General features: G+C 38.1%; 1 protein-coding gene and 1 pseudogene across 3 annotated transcripts in view; one reads left to right on the top strand and one right to left on the bottom strand.

Annotated features, from left to right (window-relative positions):
- The window catches only part of MAEL (maelstrom spermatogenic transposon silencer), an 88,736-nt gene that overhangs the window by 26,556 nt on the left and 35,103 nt on the right, over window positions 1-27,077 (bottom strand). For all 3 annotated transcript variants that reach the window (XM_006887390.1, XM_006887389.1, XM_006887388.1), the window contains 3 exons: window positions 8,606-8,730; window positions 7,518-7,572; window positions 7,251-7,392 (listed from right to left, as the gene is read on the bottom strand). In XM_006887390.1, coding sequence (XP_006887452.1) covers window positions 7,251-7,392; window positions 7,518-7,572; window positions 8,606-8,730 — 322 coding nt within the window. The remainder of the gene's footprint in view (window positions 1-7,250; window positions 7,393-7,517; window positions 7,573-8,605; window positions 8,731-27,077) is intronic.
- On the top strand, window positions 18,317-19,017 carry LOC102853180 (annotated as a pseudogene).

The raw sequence follows: 27,077 nt of genomic DNA, 5'->3' as shown, positions 1-27,077 counted from the left end.
TTGTTATGTGTCACTGAGTCACCTGAGACCCACAGCTTCCCTATGTATAGCAGCTCTGAATCCTGCCCTGTCCTAAGCCAGTCTCACTACTTCTGACACACCAACCCCCACCGTCCCAGTCACTGTATCAATTCATCTCATCGGGGGTCTTCCTCTCCTGGCACTGTCCCTCCACACTTCAAGCATGATGTCCTTCTCCAAGGAATGGTCTCTCCTGGCCATGTGCCCAAAGTATGTGAGACAGAGCTTCAAAATCCTAGCCTCCAAGCAGAAACTGGGTTTCACCCTCTCCAAGACAGACCTACTTGTTTTCTTGGCAGTCCATAGTATGTTCAACACTCCTCTCCAGCACTACAATTTGAAGACACTGATTCTTCTTCTGTCAACTTTAGTCACTGTCCAACTCTCTGAAACAACAATTGCAAAAATCATGGCCTGGATTAGGCACACCATACTCTCTAGAGACTAACATTGTTGCTTTTCAGTACTCTGGAAAGGTCCCTGAGAGCAGATTTTCCCAATGCAATTCATCTTTTGATTTCCAGATGGTTTGTGTTAAGAGTGTTGATTGTGAAGCAGAGCAAGCTGTAATTGTTAACAACCTCAATCTCTTCTCCATCCATCATGATGCTGTCGACTGGCCCAGTGGTGAGAATCTCTGTCTTCTTGATGTTGCGATTCAATCCATATTGAAGACTACGGTCCTTGACCTTCTGCAGCAAGTGCTTCAGGTCTTCTTCAGCTTCAGCAAGCAAGGTTATACGTCTGCATGACAAAGGTTGTTGACTGAGTCTACCTTCAATCCTGATGCCACATGCCTCCTCATAAAACTTCTGAATATAGATTGAAAAGGTATTAATACAGGATGCATCCTAGATGCAGTCCTTTCCTGATTTTGTGTTTCCCTATTCTATTCTGAGGACTACTTCCTGGTCCAAGTATAGGTTTTGCATAAGCACAACCAAGTGTTCTGGGATTCCCATTTTCCTTAAGGTCAGCCACAATTTGTTGTGATCCACACAGTCAAATGCCTTTGCATAGTCACTGAAACACATACAGACGTTCCTCTGGTACTCTCTGCTTTCTGCCAACATTCATGTAACACTGGCAACAATACCTGTAGTGCCACAACCTCCTCTAAACCCAGATTGTGTTTCTGGTAGTTCTCTGTCAAGGTACTGTTTCAGTCATTTCTGGATAATCTTCAGCAGGATTTTGCTAGTGTGTGATATTAGTGATACTGCGGTAATTTTCACACTGTCGGGCCACTTTTTCTTGGAATGGGAATAAATATGAACCTCTTCCAGTCAATTGGCCAAGTAGTTGTCCTCTAGATTTCTTGGTACAAATTGGTGAGCACATGCAGGGCAGAATCTGTTTGTTGAAATATGTCAAATGGGATTCCATTAATTTCTGGGGCTTTATTTTTTCCCAAGTCCTCCAGAGCAGCCTGCACTTCCTCCTTCATCACCATTGCCTCTTGCTCATATGTTGTTTCTTGAAATTCTTCTCTGTCAGCCAGTTCTTTTTGGTACAATCAGTCTGTATACTCCTCCCATTCATTGGGGCCTCTGAAAACCTGCTGGAGTGTCAGCTGAGTAAGTCCCAACTCAAAGGCAATGAATTTTAAATTGAGTTTAAGTTCTCCAGGAAAAAAAAGATCAAATTACTCAAAGGTCATTAAAGAATTAACTGACTAAACTTCTCAAAAGTGACATAAAATGTAAAAGTGGAGCTGTGTTTCTAGAAACTTAAGTACCAAAAAATCAAAACCAAATCCTTCAGCAGCACTTTCCACCATGTTTCTGAGACTATAAACCTCAACAGGAGTCATTTGCCTATCTTTCTCCTGAGGTGGGTAGGTGGATTCAAACTGCTGACCTTTTAGCTGGTAGTCCAACATGCAGCACCCTAAGGTTCCTTTACAAAGTCAAGAAGCAAACTACAAAAAAAAAGTTTTATCTATAATCAAGTATCAAGCTAACAGAAACCTTCATATATCTACGAATGCAGGGAATAGTATGCTCATGAGTACAAAATCACTGCTGTTTGCTCTGATTGTTTCACCTACTGTTTATCATCCTCAGTAAGTGTCTCTTCTCTTTCACAGACCTAATTTTATACTAAAGCCTCAAAAAGATAAAGCTTACACTGACAACTTAAAGGAGAAAGAAAGACAGCTCTTAGTGGCTTAATGGCTTTCAGTATGAACGAAATATCTAGAAAGAAGATCAAAATAAGGAAATAGAGAATTTAGATGATCATATAAATGAACCAGGCCTAAGAGATATTTAAAACATTCCCTCCAACATCATCACAATATACATTCTTTTCCAATGTTGCTATTAGGTGGTGTCGAGTCGAGAACGGTTCATAGTGGCCCTATGAACATAAGATCTGAACCCTTTTCTACCCTGAGCCATGCTCACACTTCTCAACACATAAGAGCCCATTGCAGCAGTCACCGCATCAATCCACCTGGCAGAGGGTCTTCACTCCTTCGCTGACCCTCCACCATACCCAGCACTGTGTACTTACAATGTTTTCCAAGACTGAATAAGAAAGTAAAAATACTGAAATCCAAGTTTCTTAACTTTCAAAAAAGAGAAATTAAAATATAGAAAAGTAGACTCAAGAACTCAATGGAGTTGGACTGTAAAGGAAGGTTCATTTAATTTATGATGGCATAAAGAAAGATGGAGATAATGGGCTTTACAGAAGCTTAGGTATTTTAGAAAATATTTCTCTGTGCATGTGTGTTCACACACATGTATGTACACACACGTCCCTCCTTCTCACTGCCATCAAGTTAGTTCCATCTTATACCAGCCCCACCAGTGGGTTCCCAAGGTAGTAAACTACACAACAGGCAACCACTCACCTTTCTCCCTCAGAGCAACTGCGAGAGTCTAACTGCCAGACAAGTGCCGTTAGTCGTTGGGTTAGCACAATTCCATGGACCACACCATAAGACTTCACAGATACGTGCATGGATGTGTATGTAAAATATCTCCTAGTCATGTCCACTTATTACTGTTGCTGAGTGCCCCTGAGTCAACTATGACTCATGATCCTATTAAAGAGACTGAACCCATGCCCTGTCCCACACCATGCTCACAATCAATGCTGTGTTCAAACTCATCATTGCAGACAGAGTCAATCCACATCCTACAGGGTCTTCTGGACCACATGTCTAGCACGTGAGACCAAGTTTCACCATCCTTGCCTCTAAGGAGCATCCTGGTTGTACTTCCTCCAAGCCAGATTTGTTTGTTGTCTGAGCAGTCCAACACTGCCAACACTGCAATTCAAAGGTTTCAATTCATTGTCAGTGTGTCTTATTCAGTATCCAACTTTCACATACAACAAACAACTGAAAACACAGGGGCTTAGGCAAGCTGCGGTTTAATCTTTAAATTGACATCTTTGCTCTTTAGCACTTTTCCAGTGTAAAACATCCTTTTAATTTCTTGACTGTTACTACCATGGGTGCTGACTATGAACCCAAATAAAATGAAATCCTTGACAATTCCATTCTTTTCTCCATGTTTCATATTGCTTCTTGGTCTGGTAGTGAGAGTTCTGTTTTCTTGATGTTGACATGTAATCCATATTAAGGCTGTAGTCTTTGTCCTTTAGTAAGTAAGCTTTTTTACTTTCTGCAAGCAAGGTTGTGTCATCTGCAGAATGTGGGTTGTTAACGAGCTTTTCTCCAATCCTGATGCCACAGTCTTCCTGTTATATACCACTGAGCTGGAACCGGCTCACAGCTGACTCTCCAGATTTTCAGAGGCAGTAAATCACATGAGAGGAGACTGCTTATCATTCTTCTGTGCAGCAGCTGCAGGATAGCAGCACAGCTCCTTACATTAGGCCACCACACCTCCCCATTCTTCTTACTACAGTAAAGCTTTTTAAATTATTTATTCAGTATATATCTTGATTAAGTATGGAGAAAAGATCAACCCTAACACACATCCTTTCTGGTTTTAAACCCTTATTCTGTTCAAGCAACTGTTTCTTGGTTTATGTACAAGTTTCACATGAGTACAATTAATGTGTTCTGGAATTCATCCATTCTTCTTAGTGTTACTGACAATTTTTTATGAACCACAGTCACATGATTTTGCATAGTCAATAAAATACAAGTAAACATTTTCTGGTATTCTGTTGCTTTCAGCCAGAATCCATCTGACATCAGCAATGTTATCATTTGTTCCACTCTGAATCTAGTTTAAATTTCTGGTAATTCCCTTTTGATGTACCACTCTGGTCATTTTTAAAAAGCTTTTAATAGTTAAGATTTTACTTGTGTGTGATAGTAATGGTGTTTTTAAATAATGCACACATTCTGTTGAATTATCTTTTTCTCAAAAAAGAACAAATAAGGATCTCTTCCAGTCAGTTGCCAGGTATCAGTCTCCCAAATTTCTTGGCATAGGCTAGTGGGTAAATCTAAGGTTTTGTTTGCTGAAACATATCAATTGATATTCCGTTAATTCTTAGGGCTTCACCCCTCACCCCCCAATTCCTCAGTGCAACTTGAATTTTTTCCATCCATTGGTTCTGGATCTTATTTTCTTTTCTGAAGTGGTTTGACATGTGCCAAGTGTTTAATAGACTTTCAATGCTTCCTGTATCACTCAAGATTTTGTCTAAAGATTCCTTCAGTATTACAAGCTGAAGTTTGAATTTGTTCTTCAGTTCCTTCCACTTGACAAATTCTGAGTGTGTCTGTCTCTTCTGGTTTTCTAACTTCAGATCTTTACATATTTTGTTATACTTTCTAAATCTCCTTAGAAGACAACGCAATTAGTAACCTATGAGAGGAACAAAAACAACTAGCACTGAGGCTCAATCTTTTTTATGAAACACAATGATTTAGAATGAATCATAATGTAAATAAATTAAAAAATAAAAAAGAACTATCTTCTACTAAAAATTAGAGTTTCTTCGAAATAGCTCATCCAAAACAAAAGTACAACATGGTACTAACAAATGACAACATGGGCTTAAGCACCATATTGTGTTGAAAACTGTACAACTGCTGAGAAAAAAAAATGTCAAAAGGACACAGAACACACTACTTTAAGGTATGCCCATTTGGCCACAGATGGAATAACCTGTAAATTAAAATAAGAAAAAGTAAAGAAAAAAATACTACTACTCAGTAGATCTTCATTCAGTGCCATAAGGTGTCTAAGATAAATCTTTTGGAAGCGGAATGCCTCATCTTCCTCCTGAAGAGCCTCTGGTGGACAAATCACCAACCTTCGATTCAAAGTTTTAATGCTTTAATCATAGATCCACCATGGCTCATATTCATATGTTGTTAAGTGCCATCGAGTTGCAGAAGTCTCATAGCAACCCTATAAATGAAAGACCTGAGCACTTTCATCGTTTCTCCAAGTTCACAGGGTTTCTGGGGGCAAGTTCTTTTGGAAGTGGATGTCACTCCTGCCTCCAAGCTTGTTTTAATTGGGGAGCTCCATCAAACACTGTCCACCGTGGCTAACCATTTTTGCATTTGGCACAACAATGTCACAGTGTTCGGCTTCACAGAAACCACAAGTTACCTCTGTACAGCAAATGGACAGATCCATGTTATACCAAGAGAAAGGTGAGTTGTTGTTATTTTTTATAGAATACCAACTAAAAAATAATCAAACTAGAGAATCACCAATTAATTGATAAATGACTCAGGTAAAAATCATCAGTGGATTCTAGAGCTAGCAAGTCAAAGTTTGAGAAATTGATTATCTTTGTAATCTATAAGTATGTTTCAAAAATAATTTAAATAAAGTATCAGTAATTTTGAGTGGAGAACTCTAGTAGCACTACTTAAACAAGTGCATTGACATCATAACGATTGACATCATTATGTCTTCAGATATGACAGACACCCTTAGAAGAACTATCAGTGTTCCCATTTAGATTTTATACTAGCACTCAGATTTGAACTTCTAAATCCTATAATTTCAATCTAATAGAGGAAAGACTCAAATGGAGAACAGTCTAGAAAATAATTTGCCTATATGCTTCAAACTGTCAAAACTGAAAGTCTGAACGTGACTGAGAAACTGTTCCAGGTTAGTTATCATAACAAAAGACTAAATGCAAATGTGATCCTAGATAGCACCTTAGGAGATTAGAACTTCTTTTTTGCCCTATTAAAGTCATTACTGGAACAAGAGATCTCCCAATTAGATAAAAATATTACATAGGCATTAACGGCTTCATTCTGATTACACCAAAGATATTTAGAGATAAAGAGACATCACGACTATAGTTCCGAGAGCATTATCTCCATACTCAGAGACCTAGTGGTATGAAGGCTGAACTGCCAACTCACAGGGATCTACCAACTGCTCCGAGGTTGTGATTTACAGCCTCTTAAAACTTGTTGGAGCGTCAACTATGGGTTGGTTCCAACTCAATAGCACACAAAAATAACATCTTTATTCTTAAAGAAAATATGATTAAGGAAAATGTATTACAATGTTAACAGCTGGAGAATCTGAAAGACTGATAGAAGACATCTTTGTAGTGTCATTATAACTGAATAAATATGTCTGAAATTATTTCAAAATAAAAATACTTCTACCAATTCATTTCCATTATATGTTCTAAGTATGCCTTCATTAGTATAAAAATTATGAGTGATAAGAAAGCAATGCATCAGTTTATTTGGCAGTTGTTTATTATCTAGTGGTACACAAAATCAAGTATTTTATAATCAATGGAATTTTATATTCAAGGAAAAAATGCTTCTATTGCTTTATAATGGAAAAATGGGCAAGCTCCTCATGTGTGATTTACTGCCTCTGAAAACCCAAGGGAGGGTCAGCTTTGAGTCAGTTCTGACCTGATGGTCCATAACAGCATAATAAGGCTTTGTAAGAAAATATTGCCATCAAAAGGGTGTGTGTGTGTGTGTATATATATACATATATATATACACACACACACATATATATACACATACACACACACATATATATGTATGTGGTGTGTGTGTATATATTTAAAAGGGGTATATTTAATTATTAGCTGCCATTAGGGATCTCTGTTGGCTAAGAGGTAAGTATTTACATTGCCAGTGGAAAGGTACATGGTTTAATGCACCAGCAACTCCATGAGAGAAAGATGGGCAAACTGCTACTACAACAATTGACTCAAGATGATGCCATGTGCATATGTGTATCACATTCTTTTCTTAGTACATAAATGCACAAAGTCACTTGAAATACCTTGTGTTGCTAGAATAATCCCACATGGCTACATCTAGGAGGCTCCGCACCCAGGTCTTGGAGGGCTCCTTGAGGAATTTTTCCTGATAGATTCCTACTACAAGGTCCTCCACAGTAAGTAGCTCTAGATCATGCCTGATTCCTTCCAATGGTAAAGAGAAAATTAAACACAATTAGTGAATTTAGGTATTTAAGATATGTATAATAAAAAGGAAACAAATGAAGACACTGTAATGTACCTTTTGTAGTGACCAGAGTTTTACTTACCTGAGGTCTTTGCCATATACTTCAAACACCAGTTGACTCTTGCTCTATCAGCAGACTGGAGAAGGAAAAAAAAAATCACTTTTGCTTCCTATTTTTACCTTGAGTTCCTCGTAATTAATGTTGTCCTTTTAAATTTGAGAACGATGGAAGAGACTGAAGAGTTTGTGATTACTAAATCAAGAATTATAATAAAAAAGTGAAATATGTATAATTACTGCTATAACTAATCAGTTATATTTGTATAGCAACGTTAGTATGCTTTATATAAAGCAAGTAAGACTTTGAACAGCAAAATGAAGAAATGCTCAGAAAAGAGTGGGGAATCTGTTCAAGATTATTTCAGTTAAGTACTAAAGTTAGAACCCTGACAGTTAGAACTCTGACACTTAGCCTAGAATAATTTAAACAAAGAACATACCGTTTTTCCAAAGATTTTAAGAAGAGAAGCAAAAGATTATTACAAATATAGTTCTGAATAAAAGTTAATCTTCATGGAAAGATGAGAGTAAAAGGAAATTGTAGGTATTTTAGAATAAGAAACTAAAAAATACTCTGTGAAAACAAAAATATGTTTTCCAGCCTTCAAAATGCCTCTAAAACCAGAGAATGTAAAACGAAACCAGACAATTTAAAATGAAAGATACTACATACTTAACTATATTTAAAATTAGTTCTATTGACATAGTGCATGAATCAAAGTCAGTTGTTCAAAACTACTAGTTTCTCAGAGGGAGAGGCATGGACATGTTCCTTCTGTAAAGATTTATGCAACAGGAAACCAAGGCAGGGCTGCAATGAGTCTGAACTGACTGGGCTGCAGTGGTTAGGACCCACATAACTGCCTAAAGGGAAGGGGGAAAGGAACCAAAGAGAGGGCACAAGGACAGCAGAGATTAGCAGACAGATGGGTGAGGTGAAGGAACAGAGGCAATACAGTGAGGATGTGAAGAGACCCTGTGACAAAAGCACTTACATGATATATATGAAGGACTGAATTAAAACCAAGAAAAATAACCCAGACTAAGCATGTTTTAATACACAATTAATACCCAGGCAAAAATGTTCTCTGGTTACTTTACATGACATACCTTGCAGTAGATAGGTGGCCAGTTCCCTGGGTTTGGAAGAATAAATTTATAAAGGTTTTGTAACACAGTTGCTTGGTCATGCCCAGACTCAAAGTTTGAAATGGGAATCTTGTGACTAGAATCACCTGGAGGAATTAAAAGAGGAGGAAAGGGTTCAGAATTTGACCAGGTCAATGTTATGAAATTGGTACAGGGGTAGGAAAACAGGAATAGGATCATGTATACTAGTTTTTAAACACATGTACTAGGTCTGGTTATGGTTAGGTACTTTACATATCGTATCCCAAAACTTTACAGCCATGGTATGACATAAGTGGTATATTTATTGTTGTAATGTGGAGTCAGAACCAATGTCTAGCTGACCCTCCAGTGGGTTTTCAGAGGCAGTTAATCACAAGGGAGAAGATAGCCCATCTTTCTGCTAGATTCAAACCATGTGATAAATAGTGGAAGCAGGACTTAAATTCAACTTGGTTAAGTCCCCCCACCGCAACCCTGCAGTGTTTTCACTATCAACTATGCTGTTAACCTCATCTTACCTTCGTCTCCACAATCAATATACTTGGTAGCAGCAGTCAGAAGACTGCACTGGGAAAGTCTGTAGTCAGGGACCTCCCTAAATTATTGACAAGGTAAGATGCCAGTTTGAGGACTAAGGTGCGCCTGATTCAGGCCATGGTCTTTTCAATCACTTGCTATGCATCTGAGAGCTTGACAATGAATGTCTAAGGACGACAGAAGAATTGATACCTTTGAACCATACAGTGTTGGAGAAGAATGCTGAAAATCCCATGGGTTGCAAAAAGAACTAACAAGTATGTTTTGGAGAAGGTGCAGCCAGAGTGCACACTGGAAACAAAGAATCTTTGTCTCACATTCTTTGGACATGTTGCTAGGAGATGTTATTTCTTAAATAGAGAGACATCATTGTTGGGGAGCGGAAGGCCAATGAAAGAGAGGAAGACCCTCAACCAGGCTGGTTGACATGGTGACTGTGGCAATGGGCTTGAGTGTATCAGATTGTGAGGTAGGCAGGGGACAGGACAGTGTTCAGACTGTTTGTTCACAGGGTTACTATGAGCTGTGCTTGACTGCACCTAAAAACAGCACAACAACATGCTGCCTTTCATGAACTGGATTTAGTAATCAGGCTGGATAACTTAATATAGTTTTTAAAGAGATTACATGATAAAGATTTCTACCTCACATATAAGAGAGACCAGGAAATTCAGATCAAACCTCTAAAGAAAAAGGAAAAAGCTTGTGTATGTCAAGGGCACACTGAAGAACCATCAGGTCAAGGTGAAAGTATAGAAAACTGTGAAAACAAGTGTAGCTTTTGCAACCATTTATCTTCTAGTGTCATTTGCCAAATCCAGAAGAGGAAGCTGAACAGATGAGAAGTTGTCTTCTTGACAGTTTTTGAGACATCAGTTACTAGTGCTTCGTGTTTCCTGAAAGAAAATTCATTCTTTGGAAGGAGGTGATACCATAACAATTTTCAAATTACTGAAAAGCCATTTAGCTGAAAAACTGCACATGAACAACAAGGTACACAGGAAACCTGAGACCCAAAACAAAGCTGGTAGAGATCCACAGGGGACTCTAGTTACTGAAAGTGTTAGACAGAGCTCAAATGATGCTTATCATAGTTGAAGAAAGGAGATTAGATTTTTAAATTGGAAACTATTTTTTTAAAAGATAAGACTTTAATTTCATATGACAATAAAGTATAGAAAAGCAGGACAGGTAGTAGAGAAAATCTGTCTTGAAAATACTGCAGAAATGAAAATTCAATGAATAATTATGGATTTAGGTCCTTGACAGAATCTGACATTTGAGGTTGTTTTTTCCCCTAGGTATATTTGGGCAATTCTGAAAGAGAGAGATTTAGAGGCTGAAAAACTGAGCAGCATCTTGTATCAGATAGAGACCTACAGGTTGAAGAAAAGTTAAAATAGTCCATTGTTCTCTGGTTTTCATTGTTGGCTGAGAAGCCAGATGTCAATTTTATTGATTTTGGCACTAATTTGTCCACTATTCCTCTGTACCCACTTTTCCATTAACTTCAACCAGAAAAGACTGACTAATCTATCTCAATCTCTGAAATGTTACCCAAGTAATTTGAGAGGGCCAATGACCCTCGATTTCTTCCAGTAGCCATCATAAATATTCTTCAAGAGAGGAATAACAAGTTGTCCTGCTGCTTAACATATAAAGATATTAAAATATCTAACATTCTTGCTCTTAAGAACTCTAGAGAAGTTTCTGACAGTAGATTTTCCCAATGCTATTTGTTTTTTTATCTTCTGACTGTTGGTACTAACAGCTTGATTCAGGTCCTGGTCTTTACAATTACTTGCTATGCATCAGAGAGCTGGACAATGACTAAGGAAAACAGAAGAAGAATCGATGCCTTTGAGTTTTGGTGCTGGAGAAGAGTGTTGAACATTCCACGAATGACCAAGAGAACAAACATGTTTGTCCTGGAGAGGGTGAAACAAAGTTACTCCTAGGTGGCAAGGATTTTGAATCTCAGGTTGAACACACTTTGGGTGCATTGTAGAAGGGACCAGTCCTTTGAGAAGGACATCTTGATTAGAAGAGTGGAGGGTCAGTGCAAGAGGGGAAGACCCTGGATGAGATGGATTGACTCAGAGTCTGGGGTAATGGGGTTTGGTTTGTCAAAGACAGTGAGACTGGCTCAGGATAGGACAGAGTTCAGAGCTACTGTAGGGTTGCTATGGGTTGCAGGTAACTCAACAAACAACAACAATAATAACTTGACTGAACATCAAGGCAACCAACAGACTGAAACAAAACAAAACAAAACAAAAAAACAACTACCAAAAAACTAAGAGAAGATCTTTATAACAGATTTATTAGAGTGAGTCTTTCTAATAACCAGAATGGTCTTATACAGTGAAATAAAAGGCATTTCTTTTTTTATATTGAGATGTTAATGAAAGTTTATAAAGAACTTGGGTTTCCAATCATTCACTGAGGGCTGGCAAAAAACTTAGAGGCGATAAGTAATCTACATGGCATTGAAACAGACGAGGGAGAGGAACTATATAAAAGAAATACATAACTGGGTATTATTGGCATGACAAGTTCAGAATAATAGCTGCATAGTAAAGTGGGAGTGGTGGTGGGGAACGACTGTATAACAATGAAAGAACTTTTTTCCCCAAAGTAAAAAGTGATCTGGGTGGAAGGGGGGGCAAGGAGAAAAGTGTGTTAAAAAAAGGCATTTTAGTATCAGCAGAATCATAAAATATTCAAACTTAAAAACTTGAAAAACACAGTAACTAAAGTGAAAAACTCAGTAAGTGGATTTAACAAATGATTTGACACAATCAAATTAGAAGGTAAACTGAATTCAAATTCTAGTCAAATTAGAAGATATTATGATACAATCAATTATTAAACATAAATTAGGAGAAAAGGTCCATAATGAAGAATACACAGTAGGAAAAAAAATAAAAACGTAAGTGCTAGAGCAGATACAGAGAAAAGTTCTATTACACAATAAAATATGATATGGTAATTTTCCAAAACTAATGAAAGGTTTCACCAATATCTGTTGTTGCTGTTGCTAAGAGTTGTCGAGCAGAGACGACTCATAGCAATCCTATGAACCAAAGACCTGAACACTTGTATAACTCATCGTTTCTCCACTTTCGTAGAGTTTCTGGAGGTTAGCTCTTTAGGAAGCAGATGCCAGTCCTGTTTCCACGCGTGTTTTAACTGGGAACTCCACACCAAACACTGTCCACCATGGGTAACCATTATCTCATTTGACACATCAGTGTTACAGTGTTTAGCATCACAGCAATCACGAGTTAACTGTACAGCCAATGGACTTAAGAATGATATATTACAAATAAATCATACCTAAACACAACAGAAAAGCTGCTACAAACAAAATACCAGAAAGAAAGAATAACAAAAGTAGCCAAGAAAAACAAGACAGATGAATGGAGCAACAGCTGAATTTTCAAAAGTACACAGGAATCCAGAGGGGAATGGAATCATGTGTTCAATACACTAAATGAAAATAGCTGCCAATTTAGAATTCTAATCCAATAAAAATATCAAGAAAAAAAGAATATAAAACTTTTAGACCAACACAATAGATTTTATCACCAGTAGTCTTCACTAAGAGAAATATTAAAAGGTATTCTTCAGCCTTAAGAAAAAAGATAACAAATTGAAGTTCAGGTACTGTTAATATCTACTAATTTATTTTCCCCCATATCATTGATCACATTAGCATATTATACTTTTGTCTTCTCCCTTCACGAAAATATAAATTCTGCAAATACAGGGACCATTTTTGGTTCACTGATTTATCTTCAACATCTAGAGCATCTGCCTAGTCCACATCTTTTCTCCTGTCAGTCTTTTTCTTTTATAATTTTGTCTTTCCCTGAGATTATAAAGATTATCCTCTTATTTCTTAAATGTAGTTATAACTGGTTTGATTAATTTTCCACACATATCTCTATAATCCATATGAAACATGTGTACAGTAGAAAAGTCTTCCTTTTATTTGTAATAGACAGCCAAACAGGCCAATACGACTGGGCCGGTTCTCTATTCTTTTCTATTAACATGAAGTGCTACTTTTACAGAAGTCCTCATATTTCTTTAAGCACATTTCTAGTATTATGTGGAAAAGTAGACAGTAAGAAAGAAAGAAAGAAAGAAAGACTTTCACTGAGATGAATGACACAGTGACTGTAACAATGTGCTTGAGTTTGGAGGAAATCATGAGATTAACATGAAGTAAGATTTCAAACTGTCGTTCAAATGGTCACCAGAAGTCATGGTCAATTTAATGGGGTCTACAGGAGTTGCTCTAACCCAAAGGCCACGCCTCCCCGGTGGTGCGAATCCATCAGTGGTTCCAAAAAAAGATGGGCAATCTCTGTGCAATTTATAGCCTTGGAAACCCAATGGAAGATCATCTATGAATTGGTTCCAATTCAAGGGCAATGAGCTGAGTTGAGTAACAATAACAGACTCTATTCTGTAATACATTTCCTAGACTGCATCTGTCTATTTAATTTTAACTTCCACAATATTTTTAATAATTACAACTTTGTAATAGTCATCTCTCAAATTCTTATGGTCCTTTTTTAAACATGGATTCCAAGGTAAAATAACCACCAAAATAATACTTCACAATTCCAGTAAGTATGGTAAGAACTACTCTATTATTATAAAGAAATATTTTTATGGAAACATTTCTGACTATAAAACTTATTCATATGGTAGACTACACTAGTTCACGGGGCATTTTATAATGCAAAACCATTATCAATCTTCCAAAGTTTTCCTCTAGCGTTAATATCTTGGAGATCTAGAAAAGTTTTACAAATTAATTCTATAGACACTTCAAGGAACAGAAAATTCTAATGTCATAAAGAAGAAACATTCCCCATGCCATTTTAAGATGGCAAAATAATCTTGATAACTAAACAAGGGGCAAAGTGCATTTGAATTTTTAACTCAAATGCCCAAATCCTAAAACAAAGTTATTACCCAAGTAAATTGAGAATTTAAGTTACACTGTGATGGCAGGAAGCTTGTTCCCAGAATGCAAGGTTAGTTTGACATTAGTAAATCACTACATGAACAACAACAACAAAATGCTATAAAATTAATTGGGATTCAGAAAAAGCATTCTTTCTTAATTAAAATTCACAATTGTTATCTCTGGATAGAATAAGGATAGAAGGAAACTTAATTTTGATAAAGAGTTGTTGTTGTTGTTGTTATGTGCTGTCGAGTCGCTTGCGACTCATAGCGACCCTATGTACAACAGCTCTAAACTCTGCTCTGTCCTGTGCCAATCTCATTGCCTCCGACACACTCATCCTGACTGCCCCAGTCACCGAATCAATCCATCTCCCAGAGGGCCTTCCTCTCCTGCGCCTGCCCTCCACCCTCCCAAGCAAGATGTCCCTCTCCAAGGACTGTCTCTCCTTACAACATGACCAAAGTATGTCAGACAAAGACTCAGAATCCTTGCCTCCAAGGAGCAGCCTGGTTTAACCCTGTCCAGGATGAATCTGTTTGTTCTCTTAGCAGTCCATGGCACCTTCAGCACTCTTCTCCAACACCAAAGCTCAAAAGCATCAATTCTCCTTCTATCCTCCTTGGTCATTGTCCAGCTATCTGATGCATAACAAGTGATTGCAAAGACCATGGCCTGTACCAAACTAACCTTTGTCTCCAGAGACACACCGTTGCTCTTGAGTACTTTAGAGAGGTCCCTAACAGCAGACTTTCCCATTGCAATACGTCTTTTAATTTCCTGGCTGCTGGTGCCAAGAGTGTTGATTATAGAGCCAAGCAAACAGAAGCTGTAAATAAACTCAATCTCTTCACCATCCATCCTGATGCTGCCAACTGGTCCAGTGGTGAGAATCTTTGTCTTCTTGACATTGAGCCTCAATCCATATTGAAGGCTGCAGTCCCTGACCCTCAGCAGCAAGTGCTTCAGGTCCTCCTCAGTTTAAGCAAGAAGGGTTGTGTCATCTGCATAATGCAGATTGTTTATGGCTCTTCCACCAATCCTGATGCAACATTTCTCCTCGTAGAGCCCAGCCTCCTGGATGATCTGTTCTGCATACAGGTTGAAAAGGCATGGAGACAGGACACATCCCTGGCATACGCCCTTCCCAATTTTGAACCATGCAGTGTTTCCTTGCTCTGTTCTGACAACTGCCTCTTGGTCCAAGTATAAGTTTCGTATTAGCATGATCAAGTGTTCTGGGATTCCCATTCTTCTCAGAGTCAGCCAGTTTGTTATGGTCCACACAGTCAAACGCCTTTGCATAATCAATGAAGCACAGATAGACATTCCTCTGGTACTCCCTGCTTTCAGCCAATATCCATCTAACATTAGCTACAATATCCCTAGTACCACGACCCCTTCTAAACTCTGCCTGGACTTCTGGCAGTTCTCTGCTGATGTGCTGTTCCAGTTGTTTTTGGATAATCTTCAGCAGAATCTTGCTTGCATGTGAAATCAATGAGATTGTTCTATAATTTCCACACTCTGTTGGGTCACCTTTCTTTGGAATGGGAACAAATATAGATCTCTTCCAGTCAGTTGGCCAAGTGGTTGTTCTCCAGATTTCTGGGCACAACTTGGTAAGCACATCCAGGGCAGCATCTGCTAGCTGAAATATGTCAACTGGTATACCATCTATTCCTGGAGTCTTATTTTTTGCTATTTCCTTCAAAGCAGCTTGAACTTCTTCCTTCATCACCACAGGCTCTTGCTCATATGTTGTTTAATTAAATTCTTCTGTGTCTGCCAATTTCTTCTGATACAATGACTCAGTATATTCTTTCCATCTTCTTTTGATACCTCCTGGATCATTTAATATTCTGCCTAAAGCATCCTTGAATATAGCAACTCAAGGTTTGAATTTGTTCTTTAGTTTCTCGAGCTTAAGAAATGGTGAGCAAGTTCGACCCTTTTGGTTTTCTGACTCTAACTCCTAGCACATTTCATTGTAATATTTCACTTTCTCATCCGGTGCTGCCTTTTGGAATCTTCTGTTCAGCTCTTTAGTATCTTGAATTCTTCCTTGTGCTTTGGCTTCTCTGTGCTCCAGTGCAATATTCAGAGTTTTTTCTGACAACCATTTTGGTCTTTTCTTCCTCTTCTGTTTTTGTAATAAATGTTTGCACTCTTCTTGGATGATAGATACCCTTGATATCCTCCCAGAACTCATCTGGTCTTTGTTCATTCGTGTTCAAGGCCGCAAACCTGTTCTTGAGATGGTTCTGAAATTCAGGTGGGATAGACTCAAAGTTATATTTTGGTTCTCGGATTCAGTTTAATTTTCCTCAGCTTCAGCTTGAACTTGCATATGAGTAGTTGGTGGTCTCTTCCACAATCACCTCCGGGTCTAGTTTTCACAGCTGATAAAGAGCACCAAACAAAAAACCCAAACTCATTTCCATCAAGTCAATTCTAACTCACAGCAATCTTGTAGGACAGAGAACACAACTGTCCCTTTGGGCTTCCAAGGTTGTAAATCTTTAGAGACAGGCAGACTGATCTTTTTCATTAAGTGGATGGTGCATTCAAACCACCAACTATTTGGTTAAGAATGAATGCCTTAACTACACTACCAACTAAAGCCTCTACTAAAACGCATACCCCAACCAGTTTAAACTGTAACAAATCATGCCGTTGTGTTTATATATATGCTGTAAAGTCAACGATTCATACTGAACCTATGAACAAGAGCCCTGAACCCTGCCCTATCTTGAGCCAATCTCACCCTCACCCAGTTACTATGTCAATCCATCTCATTCCAGTCTTCCACTTCTGTGCTGAACCGTACAACTTCCTAGCATAATAATCTTCTTCAATGACTGCTCCCTCCTTGAAACATGCCAAAAGTATGTGAGATGGGGCACTGCAATTCTTCACATAAGAGAATGAAGATTCTAGCTGGTATTTTAGGATACAACAATTTTTTTTTAAATTTAAAGATAACTTTTGTTGTTGTTATATGCCGTCGACTCTTAGCGACGCTATGCACAACAGCCCTAAACCCTCCTCTGTCCTGTGCCAATCACACTGTCTCCAATACACCCATTCCGACTACCCTAGTCACTGAATTAATTCACGTCACAGAGGGTCTTCGTCTCCTGTGCTTTCCCTCCACCCTCCCAAGCATGATGTCTTTCTCCAAGGACCTGTCCCTCCTTACAACATGTCCAAAGTATGTCAGACGAAGCCTCAGAATCCTTGCCTCCAAGGAGCAGACTGGTTTAACCCTCTCCAGGATGAACTGGTATGTTTTCTTAGCAGTCCATGGTACATTCAATACTATTCTCCAGCACCACAGCTCAAAGGCATCAATTCTCCTTCTATCCTCCCTAGTCATTGTCCAACTCACTGACACATAACAAGTGATTGCAAAGACCATGGCCTGTACCTTAGTCTCCAGAGTGACACCAATGCACTTTGGAGAGGTCCCTAACAGCCAACTTTCCCATTGCAATATGTCTTTTAATTTCCTGGCTGCTGTGCCAAGAGTGTTGACTGTGGAGCCAAGTAAACTAAAATTTTAACAATCTCAATCTCTTCACCATCCATCTGATGCTGCCAATTCGTCCTGTGGTAAGAATCTCTGTCTTCTTGATATTAAGCCTCAGTCCATATTGAAGGCTGCAGTCCTTGAAGTGCTTCAGGTCCTCCTAAGTTTTGGCAAGCAGGGTTGTGTCATCTGCATAATGCAGATTGTTAACGAATCTTCCTCCAATCCTGATGCCATACTTTTTTTTTAATATGGTCATTTCTGTAAAATGATTTTTTTTTCTAATCTAGGTACCTTTGAGTGATGTAACTCAAAGATACCTAGATTAGAGGAAAATTTTCATTTCACAGAAATCACTATAAAAAAACAGAAAACCACAGAGTTTAGCAACTGGTGTGATAAAGTTAAAACATAAAAGTCAACTATGAGGAGAGACAGATGATCTCATCTGACCAAGGGGCCCTGGAGAGTTTGAGAAATCAGTACTTCAGCTGCAGAGGCCTCATCAGCAGAAGTTGGGAGAGGAGGGCACCAACCACAGGGAAAAGATTGTGGGGTGGTGTGTGTGTGTGTGTGTGTGTGTGTGTGTGTCCTGTGCTTCAGCTTACTGACTTAGTCCTCCTTGGACAGCAACATGTCTTAGCCTGTCAGCAATGGGAAGATGGCTGATTATTCAATTTCAGAAATCTGATGATGCTGACAAAGATTATGGAAGAGATTTAGGTCCACCAGCTAAGAGAATCTGGTCATTTTCCCAAGAATCTAAAAATAAAGAGGCAATGTGGAAAGAAGTCACAAGAAGGTAGTGAGGACTCAGAAGAAAAAGAAGACTAAGAAAGATGACTCTCACTCAGCAGAGGATAGTGCAGATGAAAAAGAGTATCATTAAAATATAGGTCAGCAACAGCAGCAGCCTCTACGCAAAGAGAGAGGCTCATGGAAGATGTGGGCAGTGAAGAAGAAGAGGAGGAAGACGAGGCACCATTCAAAAAAAAATTCTGGCCGAGATGAAGATTTCCTAATGGATGATGATGATCATGACGTCAGTGACTATGGCGTTCGAAAAAGAAACACAATAAGATGGGTAAGGCTAAATGTTACGAGAAAAAATATTGCCCAAAGCCAGGCTAAAAAGGCAACAGGGCAGCCAAATCCACTGAAAGGCAAAGGAAAAGTGGGTGGACCCACAGCTTCAAATGCATCAAAGGAAGAGACTCCTTCCCCGAAAGACAACAGCCTGAAAGCCATCAAGAAAACCAAACACCCACCAGTCCTCCACCAGAGAAATCTGGAGATGAAGGGTCTGAAGACAAAGCCCAGTCAAAGGATGATTAAGAGTGATGATGGTTTGGGGAGCGATCTTATTAAAAAAGAAAAATAAAAGGCAAAAAAGAGTTACCTTGCTTAAGACAGAACATGGTTTTGGTTATGGCTTGAGTCACCAGCTTTCAATACTTTTTTCCATTTGTTGAAAATAACATTTCTCCTCTTCTATTGAGAAAACTGTGGTATGTTTAAATTACATTTTTGTAGGTGCATCTTCTCTACTATTTCTCCTCCTCAGTCTCCAATGAAAGCCATGCCAAATTAATCACTGGAGTGACTGCTTCATCTTACTATTTTCATGTATTCTCAGTTGTAAAGCATTAAGATTTGAGATTAATACTCTAAACTTTTGCTTTCTGCTAAATTATAGCAAACTGAACATTGCTTAATTGCTTAAGAAGTTTGGAAGGGTTTTAGTTAAAAATGGTTTCTTGTTTTCCTATCTGAACTTTCTGAAAAATCAACTGTCCTCTAATAAGAGCTTTGGTTATCAATTTACACGAGCATTTATGTCTTTAAAAATATATCATTACTTTAAACGTCCAATGATAAGGCAGGTAGGAGATTTAAAATGAATTCTGAGTTCTTTTCAAAAGTATTCCTGTTTTTCATCTTGGGTGGTAAGTGGAGTTGACTGGCCTTGTTTTAAGGTATGAGTTTTCTTTTTATTCATCACTTCTTAGAGACTTGGAGCCAGTGATCCTTTATCCTGCTGCGGTCTTTAAAAAGCTTAAAAAAAAAAAAAGCAAGGTTGACCAAAAGGGAAATCATTCTTGATTTGTGGTCTCATTCTCTAATGTTCATGTTTTTAGTGCATATGTGCATCTATTCTGTTCCTTGAGTAAACTGTTACCAAGGATAACTATCCTCTAGAAATGAAATGGTAAGATCAATCAATATATAATGACTTTCTTCTCAAACTGACAAAAGATGCCTACATTTTAAGCACAAAGACAAGCCTTAGTAAATCTGCTGGAGGATCAGATAAGAGTTGGTTCCAAACCAATAGAAAACTACAAAAAATCACAACTGAAAAAAACCTCCCATACATATGTATTTATATATGTAATGTTACTGAGAAAATGATCTTTATTGAAAGATAAAGATCTAAAAATAAGAGTAATTCCACGTTAACTAAAAGATCCAACTATCATGAAGATGCCAGTTTCTTCAAAATGTCTAAAAATGTAAAGGTGACTTTAATATAAATCCTATTAAGGCTTTTATAAAACAGAAAAACAAAAAGTCAAGAATAGCCTTGCTATCCCAAAAAACTAAAACCATCTGTCTATTAGGTAATTATTACCAATCTAGTAAGATTATGTAGTTGCTTTCGCTGAAGGTAGCTTTTGAGTCAAAACCAACTCACAGCTGATCCTCCATCAAGTTTTCAGGGGCAGGAAGTTGCAAGGGAAGAGACTGGCCATCAATCTCACATGGAGCAATTGATAGATTTGAACTGTGTGCTTTTGGGAAGCTCCAAGATTATTCTGCGGTCATCCTCGCTCACCATGCAATTTTCAAATACATCAGAAGGAACTGAAAAGACCATTTTTTGGCTCGGGCCCACCTCATTTAAACGGTAACTGCCATTACAGTTTAGAATATGTTATTTTTGTTGTTAGGTGCCATAAAGTCAACTACCACCCCTGGAGACCTTATAAACAACAGATCTGGACCTTGCCCTATCCTACACCTCATTATCTTTGGTACATGTCTACATGTATTATCTATAAGTATCTTTCATAGGCTTAAGCCCATTTTTATAATATTTGTGTCAATCAATCTTGTTGGGGGAGATAGTCTGACTCTTTTCTTCTGAACTGCTAGCTCTGTTAGATGTACTTTTCCAAGAACTGGTTCCTTGTGACAAGTCCAAAGTTTGTGAGACTAAGTTACAGTATTCTTGCCCATAAAAAGCATTCTGGTTAAACTTCCTTCCAGACAGACTCCTTTGTTCTTTTGGCAGTCCACAGGATATTTAGCACTCTTACTCAAAGGCATTGATACTTCTGTCATCCTTAGTCACTGTTCAATTTTCAGATACACAGAAGTAATGAAAAGACCATTGCTTGGATTAGGCTCAACTTAGTATTTAAACTGACAACTGTTATTAAGGTTAACACACTAAAATTCAAGTACAAAAATAGAATGGAATAGAGGAAAAGACCAAAGATACAATGGAAATGTGATCTTACACATTAGAAAATGCACTGATTATTTAATAAGCTCAATCTCTATCTCACATGTTACTCTTGTAGTAGTTATTAGGCATCCTCAAGGTGGTACCACCTCAAAGCTACTCTTTTTAATAACAGAATGAAATCCTGCATCCTCGCCACAATCTCTGTGATGCTTAAGCCCGTTATTTCCACTGTGTAACACCACCTTGTTGAGGATGCTCCCTGTTTTGCTGACCATCTATGAAGCATTAGGCCTTTCTCCAGGGGATAGCCTATCCTAAAAACATAAATTTTCATCGGTTTTGCTGTTAGGAAGCGTTCTACTTACACTCCTTGCAAGACAAATTGGTTTCTTCTTTTGATAGTCTAGGAGATTTTTTTATTTTATTCTTTTTTTGTGTGTACCATCAAATCAGATCTGACTGGTGCTGGAAGAGATTGCTGCTCCTTCTCCAGCAGAGCATTTGGTGGATTTGAACCATGTATCTCGGGGGTTGCAGTGCAGCTTTTTGCCATAGGCCACCAGAACTCCCTAGCCTATGGCATATTTAATATTCTTCACCAACATCACAATTCAAAGACATAAATTCTTCCTTGGTCTTCCTTATTTGTAGCCCAATTTCCACATTTATACAATGTGCACATGCATAAAACCACCTCAGCTTGGGTCAGGAAAACTATAGCGTTTAAAGTGACATCCTTATGCTACACTTTAAGTAGGTTCTTGGTAATAGATTTGCCCAATGTCATCTGATTTCTTGACTGCTGCCTTGATGGACACTGATTGTGGATTAAAATATATATAATATTTGACAGCTTTATTCTTTTTTCTATGCATCATGACGTTGTTTATAAATCCAGTTCTAAGGATTCATGATGAAATGCAATCCATACTGAACTTCAGATGCTACATAACCAAGTCTAGATGAAGAAAGGACTTCAATACAAAATGCTTCCCAATTATTAGTATGAAATAATCTATCTTGAAGACCCAGGACTATATAGAAACCCTTAAGGACAAGCATACAAACACAATCAAAGAGACTACAGAAAAAAGAGACAGTTATTTGCTAAAATAAAAAATTTCTGTCATTAAGAGGTATCACAAAGAAAGTGAAAGGTACTACTAGTGAAGACAACTAACCTCACACAATTAAAAAGAATGACTACTCTGACAAATAATAAGCTCCTACAAACCAGTAACATTCACAGCAGAAAATTGGAGGAAAGACGCTGCATTTTTAAGAAAGGTTAAAGAAAAACCCAAAATTATGTATCTCAAAATAACTCACAAAAGTAACTTAAGATTCAGAAGAGTGGTGGTAGTGTTAGGTGCCATCAAGCAAGGACTCCCAGTGACTCTGAACCTTATCCTGTCTTGCACCATCTCTGATATACTTAGGCCATTGTTGGTCACTGTGCTGATGCATCTTGTTGCGGCTCTTCCTCTGACCCTCCACCTTTCAAAGCAAGATGCCTTTTTACAACAGGATGGTTCCCATGCAGTGTTCCCTTGTATTGTTCAGAAAAGAGCTTCTTGGTCTATTATACAGTTCATGTGAGTACAATTAATTTTTCTGGGATTCCCATTCTTCTGAATGTTAGCCAAAATTTGTTCATTAACATAGTCAAATGCCTTTATACAGTCCATAAAACACAAACAGATATCCTTCCGGTATTCTCTGCTTTCACCCACAATCCATCTGACACCAGCAATGATATCCCTGGTGTCAGAGCCTATTCTAAATACCATTTAAATTTCTGGCACTTCTCTGTTGATATTCTTGGATAATTTTAAGCAAGATTCTACTTTCATGTAAGGTATTAATGATGATGATGTATTTGTTATGTGCTGTTGAGTCACCTGCGATTCATAGCGACCCTGTGTACAACAGCCCAAATCCCTGCTCTATCCTGTGCCAGTACTATTGTCTCTGACACACCAACCCCCATTACCCCAGTCACTGAATCAATCAATCAATCAATCCATCTCACCAAGGGTCTTCCCCTCTCGCGCTGTCCCTCCCCAAGGACTGGTCCCTCCTTGCAACATGTCCAAAGTTTGTCAGACACTGTTTGATAATTTCCACATTTTGTTGGATTACCAAAAGTTTTCATCCAGTAAGTCGGTCAGGTCTTCCAAATTTCTTGGCACAGACCGCTGAGCACATCCAGGGCTGCATCTGTTTGTCAGAATGTCAAGTGGTATCCTAGTAATTCCTGTTATTGTTGTTGTGTACTGTCGAGTACAAACTGACCCATAGCTGACCCTCCAGTGAGTTTTGAGAAGCAGTTAACTGCATGAGAAGAGAATGCCCACCCTTCTCCCACGGAGCAGCTGGTGGCCTCAAACCACATCGTCTTCAGGATTCTTCTACTTCCTCCATTTTCTTTTGATGCTTCATGGATCATGTGACATTTTCTCCATGGCATCCTTTAATAAATATTACAACTTGATGCTTGAATTTTTTCCCCCAGTTCTTTCAGCTTTAGAAATGCTAAGCAAATTCTTCCATTTTATTTTCTAACTCTAGCTCTTTGCACATTTTGTTTTATTTTTTTGTCTTGCCCTTTGAAATCTACTGTTCATCTCTTTTGGTTGACCATTTCTTCTTTTTCAGTTTCTCAATGTTCTAGTGCAATTTTCAGGCTTTTGTGACATTCATTTTGGTCTTTCTCCTTGTCTTCGTAATGACTCCTTGATTTATGAATAATATAACTGCTGTTATTGCACAACTCGTCTGGCCTTCAATTACTGTTTAAAGCCTCAAACATGTCCTTGCGATGGTTTTTAAGTTCAGGTAGGATAAACTCATGGTTATATTTTGATTCTGTGGACTTGGAATTCTCTAAAAAGATGGAAAATTATGCAGCCAGGTTCACTGATATAGTGAATTTCATTGATACTGGGAATGTATCATTTTTTTTCAGCTGATTGGTGGATGCACTGCTGTGCACCAAGCTTCATTTTAAAAGCTGATGGGTCTTTTTTATACTTCCAAAGATGTATTTATTTTAAAGTAATTATTTCTCTCAAGAAAATTATTAACCAGTAGACAAAAGTAGAGCCTCCTAGTTGAAGTAGGGGAGAATAAACTGAAGAACCTCTTCAGAGGAACAAAGTTTGACGATAACAGAGGTGAAACAGATTATTTCAAAATTTTTCCAATCTTAAGGTCCTGTTGATTCTAATGTGATAAACCATAGTGTCCTTCAAGCATTCAAAGACTTTATGCACAATTATTTCATAAAAGGCCAGACAGCACCGAGGTTTCTGACAGTTTACAAGAATAGCTACCATCAGTAATATTGTTTGATAATTTTCACATTTTGTTGGATCACCTTTTTTGGAATTGAGAACAAATACATATTGAATCTGTTGCATCACTATAATGCTACAGACCACACTGGGTGAATGTCTGAGGGCGTTATACCAAAATGATTATTTCATTTCTGTACAGTATTTCAGTACAGATTTTAACAAATTTATCCCTGTAGTTTATAACAAAAATATTTTTCCTATGCTTATGTGTTTCTTATTATTATACCTAACAAAGCTGGATGCTCTTCTAAATTCTAAATCTTTTTATGTATTCTGATCAAAGCAGTTTTTACTACCTAATTACAATCATATCTCAAATCACATGGATTCGTCTCCACATGCTATAAGAACATGCTGTGGTTTTCCTTGATACCAATGGTTTTTGTTTGGGGGGATTTTTTAAGTTAATTTTTTAAAATTTTATATTGGTTTGCAAACAAAGGGTCAATATTTTTATGGTTGCTGATTCTGTAAAATATTCTGGTGATATAGCTACAATATTTTGCATTTGTGAGCCTACAGAAATAGCTCAGAGGATAACATAGTAATCAAAAGGGGTAATTTTTAAAGAAGAAAAAATTTAAAAGGTTTCCATTTAGCTACCAGTAATTTTGTAGCTAGAGACTAACATGTGCCTAATCCAGGCCATGGTCTTGCAATTACTTGCTATGTATCAGAGAGCTGAAAATGGACTAAGGATGACAAAAGAATTCATGCCTTCAATTGTGGTGCTGGAGAAGAGTCTTTAACATATCACGGACTGCCAAGAAAACAAGTCGGTCTGTCTTGGATAGGGTGAAACCAAGTTTCTCCTTGGAGGCTAGAATTTTGAAGCTCTGTCTCACCTACTTAGGGCATGTGGCCAGGAAAGACTACTCTTTTGAGAAGGACATCATGCTCAGAAGGGTGGAGGGACAGCACAGGAAAGGAAGACACCAGATGAGATGGGAAGACACACTGTGGCAATGGGGGTTGGTGCATCAGAATTAGTGAACACTGGGTTAGGACAGGGAGTAACAATAATAACTTTGTAGCTAAATTATTTTGCAACTCAATGGTTGCTGTTGTTATGTGCCTTATGACTTTATGAACAATAGATCTGAAACCTGCTCTATCCTGAGCAGATATGCCTGAGCTCCCTGATACAGTCACTGTGTCAATCCATCCTATTGAGGGTGTTCTTCCCTTTCACTGACCCTCCATCTTTCCCAGCATAATGTCCTTTTACAAAGACTGGTAACACTTTGTCTTCCTAACAACATGCTCAAAGTATGTGAGGCAAAGCTTTACTATCCTTGCCTCCAAGGATCATCTTGGCTGCACTTTCTCCAATGCATATTTGCTTGCTTTTTTGGTAGGCCATAATACATTGAGTATTCTTCTCCAACACCACAACTCTCATTGATTCTTCTGCTGTCATCCTTAGTCACTATCAACTTACATAGCAAGTAATCTAAAAGACCATCCATAGCTTGGATCAGAAGCACCTCTGTCTTTAAAATCTTATCATTGGTGCTTAACACTGCAGAGAGGTCTCTCACTTCAGATTTCTCAATGCAACATGTCTTTTGACTTCTTGACTGCTGGTACCAAGTGTGGTGTTTTGGGGTCCAAGTAAGATGAAATTATTGGTAACCTCAATCTGTGATGTTCCCAATCCAGTGGTGACTATTTTTGTTTTCTTGATGTTGAGATGTAATCTGTATTGAAGGTTGTAGTCTTTGATCTTCTGCAGCAAGTATTTCAAGTCCTCTTCACTTTCAGCAAACTGTGTCGTCTGCACAATATGGGTTGTTGATGAGTCTTCCTCTGATCCTGATGTCACATTGTTCTTCAGCAAGTACAGCCTCTCAAATTACCTGCTCAGCATAGAAATTGAAGAGGTATGTAAAAAGGATAAAGATCTAATGCACATCTTTCTTGATTTTAAACCACACACTGTTTCCTTGCTGTGTTTGAACACCTCCCTTGGTCTAGGTTTTGCATTTACACAGTTAAGTGTTCATATAACCTAAAAATAATTTAAGCATTTTAAAATTATACTTCTGTATGATTCAAATTGATAATAAGGCCCATGGGAGTAGCAAGAGGTTCATGGGAGGAGCAGGATCCTGACACCAGGAGTTCCTGCACTGGACTACATCAACCTTAGTGAAGCCATTGATTCAGACTGATATTAATCACATGTAACTTTGCTCTAGTGTATCATTGTAAGAAATATGACCCTTTATTTCTTTTGATTATACCTGCAGTCATTTCCCCTCCCCCATTTTTACACCAATATGGCTGTCACCCTAAAATAGTCATTAATCCTATTTAATAGGCAAATTTCCCCGGGTTATCAAACTGACAATTTACCAGATGTATAAATTGGTTGGCAAACATTTTAAATTGTTCTATGCTATTTCAATTTCATTTTGAATGATAAATTAAGAAAACATTCCTAGGGTCTTAACAGTCTTTTTCCAATACTATGCTCTATGAGGAGAAGTGTGGCATCAGGATTGGTGGAAGATCTATCAACAATCTGCATTATGCAGATGACACAACCCTGCTTGCTGAAA

Source organism: Elephantulus edwardii, unplaced genomic scaffold (genome assembly GCF_000299155.1).
Source record: "Elephantulus edwardii isolate Elephantulus edwardi_28Jun2011 unplaced genomic scaffold, EleEdw1.0 scaffold00057, whole genome shotgun sequence".
NCBI classification, from domain to species: Eukaryota; Metazoa; Chordata; class Mammalia; order Macroscelidea; family Macroscelididae; genus Elephantulus; species Elephantulus edwardii.
Note: the sequence above shows the minus strand (reverse complement) of the source record. Positions and strands in the feature narration are given on the sequence as shown.